Source organism: Pholis gunnellus (assembly GCF_910591455.1).
Source record: "Pholis gunnellus genome assembly, chromosome: 8".
Lineage (NCBI taxonomy): Eukaryota > Metazoa > Chordata > Actinopteri > Perciformes > Pholidae > Pholis > Pholis gunnellus.
This window is the reverse complement of record NC_136534.1, coordinates 9106901-9120139: the sequence shown is the minus strand read 5'-3', so window position 1 is coordinate 9120139 and position 13239 is coordinate 9106901. Positions and strand designations below refer to the sequence as shown.

At 41.7% G+C, this 13239-nt stretch overlaps 1 protein-coding gene across 2 annotated transcripts in view; it reads left to right on the top strand.

The window, feature by feature from the left end:
- dnah5 (dynein, axonemal, heavy chain 5) overlaps positions 1-12514 on the top strand; it is a gene marked incomplete at both ends in the record, with an annotated part of 89381 nt that extends 76867 nt beyond the window's left edge. For both annotated transcript variants that reach the window (XM_079164769.1, XM_079164768.1), the window contains 7 exons: positions 1506-1711; positions 2387-2590; positions 6257-6472; positions 7290-7502; positions 8003-8155; positions 9967-10198; positions 12363-12514. In XM_079164769.1, coding sequence (XP_079020895.1) covers positions 1506-1711; positions 2387-2590; positions 6257-6472; positions 7290-7502; positions 8003-8155; positions 9967-10198; positions 12363-12514 — 1376 coding nt within the window. The remainder of the gene's footprint in view (positions 1-1505; positions 1712-2386; positions 2591-6256; positions 6473-7289; positions 7503-8002; positions 8156-9966; positions 10199-12362) is intronic.
- Positions 12515-13239: the final 725 nt, after the last annotated feature.

Sequence of the window (13239 nt, the reverse complement as noted above, 5' to 3'; positions counted from 1 at the left end):
GGTGAGGCTGTATTACGAATGCAGATGTGACACCCTGCCCTGAATCAATGCAATGGTCCAGTCTGAAAATGTTTCTAGGCATCAATATGGGGCAAATAAAGTAAAATGTCAATAGATTGATTTTTAGTTTATGATTACCGGGGATCAGACATTTGTGTCTGTGTGTATGAGGAGTAGCACAATGATAAGCATTCAGAATAGGGTGTCTTGTTATCCGTGATGCCTACATGTAGCAACTAATTTGCGGATGCACACACATAAACACATACTGACCTTCAATAGGTCACATAATCAATAACTAAAGGGATGTGAATGTATTCTAGGGGAAAGTCAGCAGGAGAAAGATGATAAGCAACTGGTGCTTGATTCAGTGTATTTTACACGCTTGTCTTCAGCTCTTTAATCCTAACTGCAAATAGAAATAGCATTTCTTCATCAGATAAAGGGAGAGAACACTTGCTGTGGACAGCGCATTTACAATATGTTTCCTATGTTTCTTCAAAGCAGCGCTTATTTTGCTAATTTATTTCTATCATTAAATGTTACAATTCCCAAAAGATGTAAGGCTGGACCACGATTTGGGAAAAAACAAACATTTTAATTGAGCATGTAAAAAATCTAATTTGTGGATTTAGATGATAATTGCCGCTGATATTTTCTATTAATTATCTTCTAGATTAAAGTTAGGAATTTCAGCTGGAGTTTTAATTCACTTCACCACACTGTTATCCTTCTGAGCCTGGCAAGATTTCCCATACTTCATTAGAGCTAAGGAAAGCCATTGAGACGTTGCCTGTCAGAGATCTCCCAAAAGAGATTCGCCAGCTTGCATTATGCGAAGTTGGAAGTGTGCAAACAGTTTCGTATTTGTGTCATAGTAACAGAAATAGCTAAATCTTAAAATGTTTAAACCAATTTAATAAAAATACAAATGCATTTTAAAAAGCCTGCATCTTAAAGCAAGTTTTTAGTCTTAAAATTCCTTTTAATTTAGTCTTTAAAAGGGGAATCTGCGCTAGTATCTGTTGCTAGTGTATATTGTACCGTAGTTTTTTTTTCTCAATTATTCAAAGTAGAAGTTGGGCTCCAGACGGGAGAATAATAGAAATTCTACCCTGTCACTTTAAGAAAAATATTACTTCGAACAGTTGGAGAGCTAACCCGACTAGCTTGCTAACAAAATGCAACGTAAGCGAAACCCAAACAATGAATCAAGTTTCTCACTGAAGTCAATTGTATTTTACACAAACAACATAAATCAAATAAAAAACTGAGGGTTTCTTTTTAAATACAAAAGGTTCATTAAATCAAATAAACCACATTACCGAGTCCAGATATACAAGACTTCCAAGTCTGCTATACTGGAGTAGAAGTAACAAACTTCCTGTAGCTGGAAGATCCAAATGCTGACCTCAAAAGCTAATCGAACAACAATGATGTTCTGCAGCTTGCACTCTCTTGGTGAAGAGGGCTGCTAATGTGTTTATCCATGTATCCCTCACTAGGTATAAACCAGGACCTTTTGGATGTCAGTAACATGGTGCAGTGGAAGCCAATGCTTTATGGAGTGGCATTCCTCCACAGCACAGTACAGGAGAGGAGAAAGTATGGGCCTCTGGGATGGAATATCCCCTACGAGTTCAACCAGGCCGACTTCAACGCCACTGTCCAGTTTGTTCAGAACCACCTCGATGACATGGACATTAAAAAGGTAGTGCTGAGCAAACTGCAGTATACACCTCGAGGTGAACGAATACATCTTTAGCAATCGCCAACAGTAGTAAGCTTCAGTAGAAATAGTTTGGAGTGCAGACTTTCAGAGTGATGATGGTTTGCAATGCTTTGTGTGTGTGTGATAGCCTTCTACTGGTGAAAAGGTGTGCAGCAGGTTGTGGTTGTTGTCTCTTTATCAATACCGTTTTGATAAATAAATCATATAATGTACTACAGTAAATAAGCAAATAGATATACTGCAGTGTACTATATGAGATTAAGTGGAAATATGCACCTCTACTACAAAAGCAAGAGCCCTCACCATGTCTAACATAAGAATACATTATGTATATGAGAAGCCTGTAAAAAGTGAACTCTTCTCTGATGAGTTGATCAACGTTGTCATCTGATATGAAAGACATTTCTTTTAGGAATTTGCAGAAAAGTGTCACATCCAACTTTCATGAACATGCCAAATAATAATAGTCACACTGTTAAAGATGTGCATAACAGGAGAGTATAGTCCACCTTCTTCACGGTATTTCAAGTCTCCTCACCGAACCCTGCACAAATCAAATTACACATTCATCAACTCGTATTACCTTTTAAACAGCTGTGACCATTTCACAAATTGTATTTGCCGTCATCTTATCCCTATTTCATATCTCCAAAGGGTGTGTCATGGACCACAGTGCGATACATGATCGGAGAGATTCAATACGGTGGCCGTGTGACTGATGACTATGACAAGCGCCTCCTCAACACCTTTGCCAAGGTGTGGTTCAGTGAGGACATGTTTGCACCTGCCTTCATCTTCTACAAAGGCTACAGCATCCCAAAATGCTCCAATGTTGACCAGTATCTGACATACATCCAGGTAAGTCACACTCGGGTGGAAGATGAATGACTGCAAACACTTTTATCAGGCTTCTACAAATGGTACAACAGATTTAAAGGTATTCGTATTACTGAATATATGGCTGCAAAAATGTCACTGTCCGTCTCTAATAAGGTCCGCTGTCTTGAGGATTTTGGGTACGTTTGCACAAACTCTATCTTTCTACATTTTTGTTAAAATTCTGCACCTGTCATTTGATGTTGCCGTTTTTTTCTGTCAGCATTCAGTGAAATCACAAACAGTGAAAAAAGCAACATTGAAGATATGACGCTGACACGCTGCGCTCTTGTCACATCCAGATACAGGCTGCCATGTGTGATTTTTAGATAAAATGCTAGCATGCTCCTTTTACTACAGTTTATCTATGGTTTATTAATGTGCTTGTGTGCTTAACTGGTGGGTTTGCTCGCTCGCGTGTGTGTGTGTGTGTGTGTGTGTGTGTGTGTGTGTGTGTGTGTGTGTGTGTGTGTGTGTGTGTGTGTGTGTGTGTGTGTGTGTGTGTGTGTGTGTGTGTGTGTGTGTCTGGGGGCAGTTCCTGAGCTAGTTTCATTAAAGCTAGTTTCATTATGATGGATGCTCAGGGCTGCCAGGCTCAGCAAGCTTATTCCTCTGCATCGCCTCTCAAATAGAGAATGACAAACACAGCCTTGGAGAACACGCACACGGGTGCAACATTTAAACACGCATACCCTGTAGACACAAATACACGCATGTTCACACTTCATAGACAAAATTCACAACAAAACACAATGTGTCCCTGTGTGTGTGGTGTGTCTCTACACGTATGTGCATTTGAATTAAAGGCAGACAGACCGGAACAAAGCTAACATTTCCTAAGAGGACATAATTGATCACAGCAAGGGACAAAGGCTTTTCTGTCCAGCACGCAGTGACTCTCGCTTCATCACCTCCAATTTGTATCTGTGTATTAGCCAATGACGACATACATTACCCATTTCTTATATCCCCAACGCAAACTCTTAGCTTTTCCCAATCAACAAAGAAATGAGAATAAAAGAAATCTGATAATATATAAGAAAAACAGTCAAATCAGGACGTGTTTGCGAAAACATGCCTAGATGAAACTCTACTTTCTGTGTGCTGATTGCAGTTTCATGCTATTGCATCATTCTTAAGGTGTTGAAGGCGTAGAGGTGTTTCCCAAAAATGAAATAAAGCTCACAACATATTGGATCTACTGTACCTTTGGTTTTGAGTGTCTTTGCTTACATTGGCCATAAACAAGCTTTGTGCAGCCGTTACAAAGTGGGTTTGTTTGGATAGTTTTACAAGGAACCTCATTAGTCGTACTGAAGCATCATATGGTCCATCTTCTTGTCATCATTGAGAGAGACACTAATTGCAAGATGTCTTTGGACCATTTAAAATAATCTTGTATCTACTCACTGCCTTTGATTTGATATCAGCTCCCTTTTTTAGTCACTTCTAAAGGTAAAACAAATCCATATCAGAATAACTTTGGCCCTGATTTTAAGAAAACGTATATAGATTTTACCCCAATTAAAATGTCATTGATAGTTTTCTGACCCTGGCAGCAGTAAAACCATATTGGTGAGCCAGTTTTCTTTGTGTTAAAGTTTTTTTCCATGGATTTTTTTAAGCCAATAAATAATCAATGATGACTACAGTGAGGCCATACTTTCACATTGTCACATTTTTTATACTATGGTATTGACTGCCACAGAGTCACTAGGTGCACTTATTTCCTCAGTAGAGAAAAAACGTCACCGTGTTATGTTGCTGCTTTTTATTAGTTTTATGAGATAATTATAGTGGAAAGATCACAGAAAATGAGGCAGATGCAACAACGGTCCCTGGTAATTGGTGCTGCACAACAAGGTATTGGTGTCTTGTATTGCTTGTACATTACAAACATTTCATACAGCCACAGCTTTCACAGCTTTCCATCATCATAGAGACAGGGGCTCAATTCCCAGCAGTTCAACCTTTTGCTTGGTCCCAGGCCCACTGAGCGCAATTGTGCTGTGTTTGTGGGTGGGAAGTGATCTGGCCACTGCAGTAGCATGTTTTATTAGGTGTCCCTGACTGAGAATTTTTCATGGTCAAATCTAATTTGTCAAGTATTGCCTATTGTCAGATCATTCTGTTTAGGCTTTATGTATCAATAGAAAAATGGTAAAAACAACATTATTGGCCAAAATACATGTTACTATAGCTTAGCTGTGAATGGACTGCACTGTTTGTCGTGTGTGGGTGTGGGTGGGGGTGGATGCGGCGCTGTACAAAGTACTGAAAGAAAGATCAAGGTTGTTAATAGAACTTTCAGCCCTAATTCCATTTCACCCTTTGTAGCAATCGACAGACAGAAGGGAAAGACAGGAAATGAGGGGATGTTAAGGCCTGGCTCGAAGACCACAGCAAATAAGGGAAGCACACAAGAGCGATTTACTAAGAACAGAAGTTTCATTTAATAAGGATTTAATTAATTTAACACGTGTGCCAAAATACAAATTCTAACAAATGATACCGGCAGGAAAACATACTGCCAAGTTTAACTTAGGTAATGGTAAATAAAGTATACAGCAAATCAAATGTCCAAATTAGCTCAAGGTGGTGCCAGGGGAACAGAACCATACGATTACCAGGATGTCTCCAATTCCTTGTTGGCCTCCAGCTCCAACCCACCAGGAACACTGAAAGACAGACAACACAGCAACACAACACACATACGCCCTGGCATCACACAGTCAACTAGAGACGCGAGCCGCAAACAGCTTTTTCTTCCTGCCTCGCAATGCTGATTTAAGAGAGCTATTAATAAATTCTGAATATGTTTAGCTCTCTGATAGTGCTATGTTGTGATTACTAAATACATTGATTTTGAAACTTTAGCTGTATGTTGTCACTTAGACTTTCTGAGGTTATCGTCAAGATGCTGCTCTGATGGTGCTGTAATTTGGATTTTAGAACTTATGTCTACATGGTGATTAATTAACGCACTGATTGAAATATTGCTGCTGATATTAATACCAAAATAGGCTATACATCATGATTTCTCTAGAGAAACCAAGCATTTAGCAACTCCATACACCCGAATGAAATGAGCCTTTGTTTCATAACCTCGTTCTTTTGGCAGTGCAACGATTCAATTCAGGCTCCTTAGATCAAATCGCAAGTAGTCGACTCTTCAGAGTCACCCCTACTATTCGGTCAGATGCGTGCACAAATTGGACTGGGAGGAATATCATGATTCTCACACGTGTTGCACAGTGAAGCTCTTCACTGGAGGGTGAAAAGAAGCAGCCGGTGACACTGTGTGTATCAGAGGAGACACTTGGCTGTCTACAATTTACCCATACCAACTGAGGTCTAGCAGTGATCAAAACTGCAGTGCAGTGCAAGGGAAATATGTTTTTGAAACTGAGGATAAAAGAAAGAGGTTACCAATCCTCAAAAAAAAGCACATAAAAATCTATTCCACACCGGAGAATGTTTCACTCATAAGCTCTGCCAGCTCTGTGCGAGGCTCTAGGGCCCTCTCACAGCACTTGTGAGAGTAGAGATGATGCATCTTGGGGATTTATTTCTCATAACATTTTCACAAATGCTCTGAGAGCCAAAAGGACCTCCGGTTCAATAACGGTTGCCGTTTCTCTTTCACAGTGTCTGCCAGCTTACGACACTCCAGAGGTGTTCGGCCTCCACCCGAACGCAGACATAACCTACCAGAGTAAGCTGGCTAAGGACGTACTGGACACCATCCTCAATATTCAGCCTAAAGACAGCTCGTCAGGCGGAGGGGAAACCAGAGAAGCTGTGGTGTCCAGGCTGGCTGACGACATGCTGGAGAAACTGCCTCCTGACTACGTACCTTTTGAAGTAAGCCTGTGTGAATGAACACGATGCATGTGTTCATGTGTGCGCCATGAACAGCCCGAGGTGTGTTTTAGGGGAGTGAAGCAACATGTGCAATGTTCCCCCACTCACCATGTGTGCTGTGCAAAGTGGCCGGTGTGTTGGTGAGGTGATGGAATGTTTTGTGTGTTTGAGACTGTGATAGACGGCGAGAAAAGAGGACCAGAAATAGAGGGGTTGCTGACTTTTGCAAGCTTTGTTTTATTTGTGGTTTTCTCTCCTTTTTTCGTCACTTAAGAGCGAGTGAGGTGAGAATGTGACTTTTCTGAGGCGAGGCGCAAAGACCATCACAGAAAACTTGTCAATGCACGCCACACCCTGTCTCTACCACTTTCACTTCCATCCATCTGCTGGCTGTCTGTCTATACAGTATACAAAAACAGTAAAACTGGATCAAAATTATATCTAAATGAGGGACAGTTGTACATAATTGAAGGACAAATTAATCATTGTTGGCATTTTCAAAGAAGCAACAATTCATAAATGTAGAACCCATCCCTCCTGTTCTTTTCTGGTCCTTACGAATAGTCACTAAACATCACATCCTGTGCTCAGTTTGTACCCGAGGCATGAGAGCACTTCCACTTCCCCACACTTTTTTATTTTAAGGTTGCATGTTGACTGGAGGTAAACGGAATTGTGGTAATTCCAGATGCAGCTTTCTTTCTGTATCAACATAGCAAGCCTGTGTGTGTGCTCATGCAGCTTCTCTCCATGCAATATAAATCCTTCGGGAAAATCATTAAAGTTTTATCTTCTTATTTGGTTCAAACGTAACCAGGTGAGAGAGCGCCTCCAGAAGATGGGTCCTTTCCAGCCCATGAACATCTTCCTGCGTCAGGAGATCGATCGGATGCAGAGGGTCATAGTTCTGGTCAGAAACACCCTGACAGACCTCAAGCTGGCCATCGATGGAACCATCATCATGAGCGAAAATCTGCGGGATGCCCTGGATTGCATGTATGACGCACGTATTCCTGCCCGCTGGAAGAAGGTTAGTTTAAAGATAAAAAATGTGCTCTTAACGAGAAATTTCTCAAAGCAATTCACTTTTGTCATGCTGAGTACATTTGCAATTCATTTGTAGATTTAACATTATTTGGATGTCACAAAAAAAGATGGCTCCAGCAACACTTGCACTGACTATAAGTTACTTTTGTCATTTAGTTAGCTTTTTATTTGGTTATTTAAAATGTTCTGCTTCACAAATGGCAAAATGACCCTCCTAATAGGACCAGTCATCTTTTAATTCTACTGAAAGCTATTAACGCCCCTTTGCATTTAATAAAGAATTCTAACAAGCCACTTTAGGGAGACTGAAGGCATAAATTAATAAGTTTTTATTGCTCTGCAGTATATATTTTCTCTAATGTTATTATGGTCAAGTAATCAAAGGTTTACTAGTTACTGTTGTCTTCTCCTCTGATCTGTCTGGATGACAGTTTTCTGTGTTTCATTGTAATGTTTGTGTTGTTGTTTGTCTTTGTTTTCCAGGCATCGTGGGCCTCGAGCACCCTGGGGTTCTGGTTCACAGAGTTGCTTGAGCGGAACCGGCAGTTTCAGGCATGGATCTGTGAAGGGCGGCCCCACTGCTTCTGGATGACAGGCTTCTTCAACCCGCAGGGCTTCCTGACAGCAATGAGACAGGTACACACGGCATCAGGCTACCTACCTACTTACCTACTTACCCACCGCCATAGAGGAGACCAGATGGCACGCTGAGGGAGAGGCAGGCACACAGCCACATTCACACGCGCTAGCAAGCACACAGCAACAGTCATGCATGTACACACACACACACACACACACACACACACACAATCCAGTTTTTATCACACCGTGGGAACCAATGAGAGGAAGCAGCCTGGTGGGATCCACCCTTTCTGGAGGGTCTAGAGACAGATTCAGTTTAACAGATCTGCCAATTCTGATCGACGAAGCATTTCTTGGTCGAGGACAGACCTGTTCTGCAGTTAGTAGATGACAACAGAAAATAAATAGCACAAGGATAAAAACGGACTATTTACATGAAACTCTCCTGCTGTGAGTAAAGAGATGTTATCTCTACTGAGACACTGAAAACCTGATGTTTTGGAGCGGATGATGCCAAAACAAGTCCCTGTATCGAGCTACTGTCACTTTAAGAGCAGTACATCAGTGCGGTTCAGTTCCAGCCAGAGGTCCTCCTGCGAACGTGTTCGTTGAGTTGTAGATCCACTTGGGTCTCTCCAAAAGTTTTCAAAAGCACCGTAGCTTGTAAGTGTCCTGCCGTGCTATGGCGTCGTGTTGCTGCCTTGGTTAGCCAACTCAGGTTGACCAATCACGCTGCACGTTATTGCTGAGCTGCACCTTATTGCTGACGTACTTGTAGACTACCTCGGTATCTCTGGCATGTCAAAGAATACGCCCAACATGTCAAACTAAAGATCTGATTGGTTGAACACGATGACAATCAACAATATCGTCCCCATTTACTTTAATCTGCAAAGGCTATCCAGCAGGCCTCGGGCCTCTCTTCTTACCTAGAGACATAGAGGTGAAATCTGATTGGATAAAAGCTCTACTTAAAACAAGCTGTGCTACAAGCAGCACTGCAGAGGAAGACAGTAGCTGTGCAATGAGAAAATAAGCTAATGGGAAAAATAATTAGAATACATGTAGCGTATTTGTGAAAAATTATTAAATTATTAAAATAGCTTTAATTTTGTGATTCTGTTTAGGCCAGCAGAGAAGGCTTTGAAGGCCCTGACGGCCCACCACTGCTTTGATATAATATTAAACATTATCCTCTTTTCGTATACAAAGTCTGAGGGATTTAACAGAACAACATTTTTGTTGAAAATGAAGGTGAGCTGATTATGTATTTCTAATGTAATTGCTTTGTGGTCCCCCCCAACATTCACACACATTTTGTTTATTCCACCCGGTTGAAAAATCCCAGTTTCATACTCAGAGAAAATATTGTGGATGCAAGTGTCTGTATTTTACTAAACAGGGATTTGTTGGACTACTGTTAGTTCCAAAATATAATTTCCTCTCACTGAGCTTGCATACTGCCTTCTAAGGGGAGACACTGTCCTATCTGTTAAATGTTGCCCGATAAGGTTTTTGTGTTTTTTTACCTCTCTTTCAAAATAAGGATAAAATGACTGAGGGGATACTCAACACTGATATTTAATTAATTTATTGTCACTCTGCCCTTTCTCTTTTTGAGTCGTCTGGGATTTATTCACCTTCTGTTGGCACAGCATCTCGCAAAACAAATGCGTTAATGGAGTGCACTTTATTTATTTTTTTACAATGCTTTTTTTATTGTACCTCTATTACAGCCCAGGTCTCAAATTATTTTTTTTCTGGAGAAACAGTTGCCAAATGTCAGCACTGTCATTCACGTGCACTGCTGTATGATACTGCCCACATCACTGCCTTGACCGGTGGATTTGTCCCTGCACTTGCAGGAGATCACTCGGGCCAACAAGGGCTGGGCCCTGGACCGCATGGTGCTGTGCAACGAGGTGACCAGGTGGATGAAGGACGACATCACCCAGCCTCCCGCAGAGGGAGTGTATGTGTACGGTCTCTACCTGGAGGGAGCCGGCTGGGACCGCCGCAGCTGCAAACTCATCGACTCCAAAACCAAAGTCCTCTTCGAGATGATGCCTGTGATCAGGATGTACGCAGAGAATAATGGTGAGATTGGATTGATTATTGTTTAACATTACATTACATTACAGCAGTGGTGGGCCGTCAGGGCCTGCAAAGCCTTCTCTGCTGGCCTAAACAGAATCACAAAGTTATAGCTATTTTATAATTTAATAATTTTTCTTAAATACACTACATGTATCATCATTTATAAAATTATTTTTCCCATTATCTTATTTTCTCACTGCACAGCTACTGTGTTCCTCAGTTGCTCTGCTTCCAGTGCAGCTTGTTTTAAGTAGAGCTTTTATCCAATCAGATTTCACCTCTGTGTCTCTAGGTAGAAGAGAGGCCCGAGGCCTGCAGACTCACCAGTGCCCCCATGTCCAGTTTAAGTGAATGGGGACGATATTGTTGAGTGTCAGTCTTCAACCAATCAGATCTTTAGTTTGAGATTCATGGACGCACCAGAGCGGCCTGCTGGCCTACAACTACGTCAGCATTGCGTGCAGCTCTGAGATTCAGCGTGTGCTGTGATTGGTCAGTGGGCGAGCACGTGGCTATCGTGAAACGAAACTTAACAGCAGAGGCTTAGTCGTTTGTTTTTTTACCTAGCTTTGATTTTTAACACTCAATGGCTGAAATTGGAAGAGAAACGGATTTGTGAGTTGGGATTTAACTGTGGGATTAAACTCTTTGTCACCAAATGCTGATCACATCCTCTTTTCTTTGTTAAGTCGTTTTATTACATCTAATATCTGAATGGCCCTTGAGTGTGTAGCAGAATGCATGTTGCTGCTGTTGTTTTTCCGTTACGCTAGTTAGCCTAGCCTCCCAGAACACTTGCGAGCCCCAGCTGTTTTTGTTCCGGTTCAGAGGTCACACAGACCGTTGTCGCCTAGTGAGCGCAGAAAACATTATATCTGCTACAATTTAAGCGTCTGCATTTTCCAAATGCACTAGTATTATTCAAACTTATTGTTCGGTTTGTAAGCCTTTCAGCAGTGAAGGCCCAGGTATAAAATGTACGGCCCGCCACTGCATTAGTCATTTAGCTGATGCTTTTATCCAAAGCAACTTACAATTCAGATGCTATCATACCGTAGGCACAGCTACGGGAGCAATTTTGGGGTTAAGTGTCTTGCTCAAGGACACATCGACAACCAGTGGCGCCGGAGCCGGGGTTTAAACCGCCAACCCTCTGATTGTAAGATGGCCCTGCTCTCCACTCAGCCACAGTCACAGTTGATTCATTAGCAAAGTCTGACTGAATTTAATACTCAAATCTGACAAAGCTTTAATCCTGTCTTTACTTACAGGATCAATCTTTGTTAGTCTTTGTCTATCGGTGTATCCCTCCTCTACCCTCCTCAACATTTGCATCCCACGCGTCATTCAGAATGGATGGATGTAACATTTAAATGTCAAGCAGACTAAGTGCTATTTATTTTGTCTGAGAATAGATTACCAGCAGTATGTAGCACAGTGTTTGTTCTGGATAAGACGGGGCTATATTCAGGAAGCAGCAGAGAGACGGTCCCCAGTGGATGCCTGCAAGCGAGGCTGCCTGGAAAAATAATTAATGATACGATGATACGCGTAATGAGGTTTGTTTACAACATGTCCCCTTACCAGCTTTTCCCACAAGAAGGCTGCCTGGTGAGTTTGAGTGTGTGCGCCAATGCAAGGGAGACTGGGGAGGGATGTGTCTCTGCACAAGTGGTTACAAGAGCATCTTTGAGTATGTGTGGCATGCATGCATCTTGAAACCCCCCCTACTCAATTGTGACTCCATTCAAAGAGAAAGGAGGGGGGGGGGGGGGGGCACTCCAGCATGTTGGGGTTCTTTGGGGAATGACTACATTTTGGAGCCAGCCTCAATTGGCCATTTGAAGAAGTGCAGTTTTTGGCACTTGCACGTTGGCTTGATTTCTCAGCACTGCAGGTTGCCGCTTGGCAACAACCACATGTTCTCTTAATCGCAGTTATTTGCCTGGTTTGAGCAGACTTCGAGTTTATAAAAAACAGGGTGTCCCAACGGCATCTCCTTACCGATTTAAATATTTCCTTTACTTGAGATACTTCTAGGTATAAATATGTGTAATTATGACCCAATTAAGAGATAATTTTGCCAGCTGTTGCTTTGTTTATTATCACTTTTCTTCATTAGTGAGTATCACGTGAGACTTGTTTGTTGTGTTTTTTGTTGCAGGTGTGAAGGATTCCCGCCTCTACTCCTGTCCAATCTACAAGAAGCCAGTTAGGACCGACATGAATTACATTGAAGCTGTAGACCTGAAGACTTCACTTCCTCCAGACTACTGGATCCTACGGGGTGTGGCACTCCTCTGTGACGTCAAATGATAGCTTCTCCTTGAGAGACACTGAAACACATCTTGTGCGAAGTTAGACATGATCAACTTCCCATCAGTCCCATTTCCAATGTCTTAGAGTGTCCAGGATAAACAGCTGTTACCATACCTACCTGTTACCATATATATATATAGAGAGAGAAAGAGAGAGAGAGAGAGAGAGAGAGAGAGAGAGAGAGAGAGAGAGAGAGATTTTTAAGATTCAGCAATCTACTTTCTTTTTCTTCCACAAAGTGGGGAATTGTGACAGTATGGGCACCACATGTGCTTCCAGTCAATGGGAAACAGCCTCTCGAAACATTAGTGCAGAAGGACTTTTTAGAATAACAGCAGTCCTTTACCACATTATATTCCATCTTAAAGTGACAAAGACAATTGGTCTTAATACTGTGCAGCAAATGTCAGAAGTTGAGAGCAGATAATGTATTTACTTCAGGCCTCAGGTCTAAAGAGGAATTACCATAATGTAAACATCATGTCAGTGTTATCTGTTTTGCTTGAGGTAGAAGGAGACAAAGACAGCTTCAGTGCGATGACTGAGGGTCGGCTATAAATGTCTGAATTCCTCAGACTCAGTATTTTCGGAGTTTGGTCTACAGCTAGCTGTGCCTACAATATCAAAGCATTTTTAGATCAGGATGAAGATGACAGATAATTTGTAATAAAGAGGCCCTTTGAGGGTTGCTGTTTTTTTAAATTATGTCACACAGAAAAAAT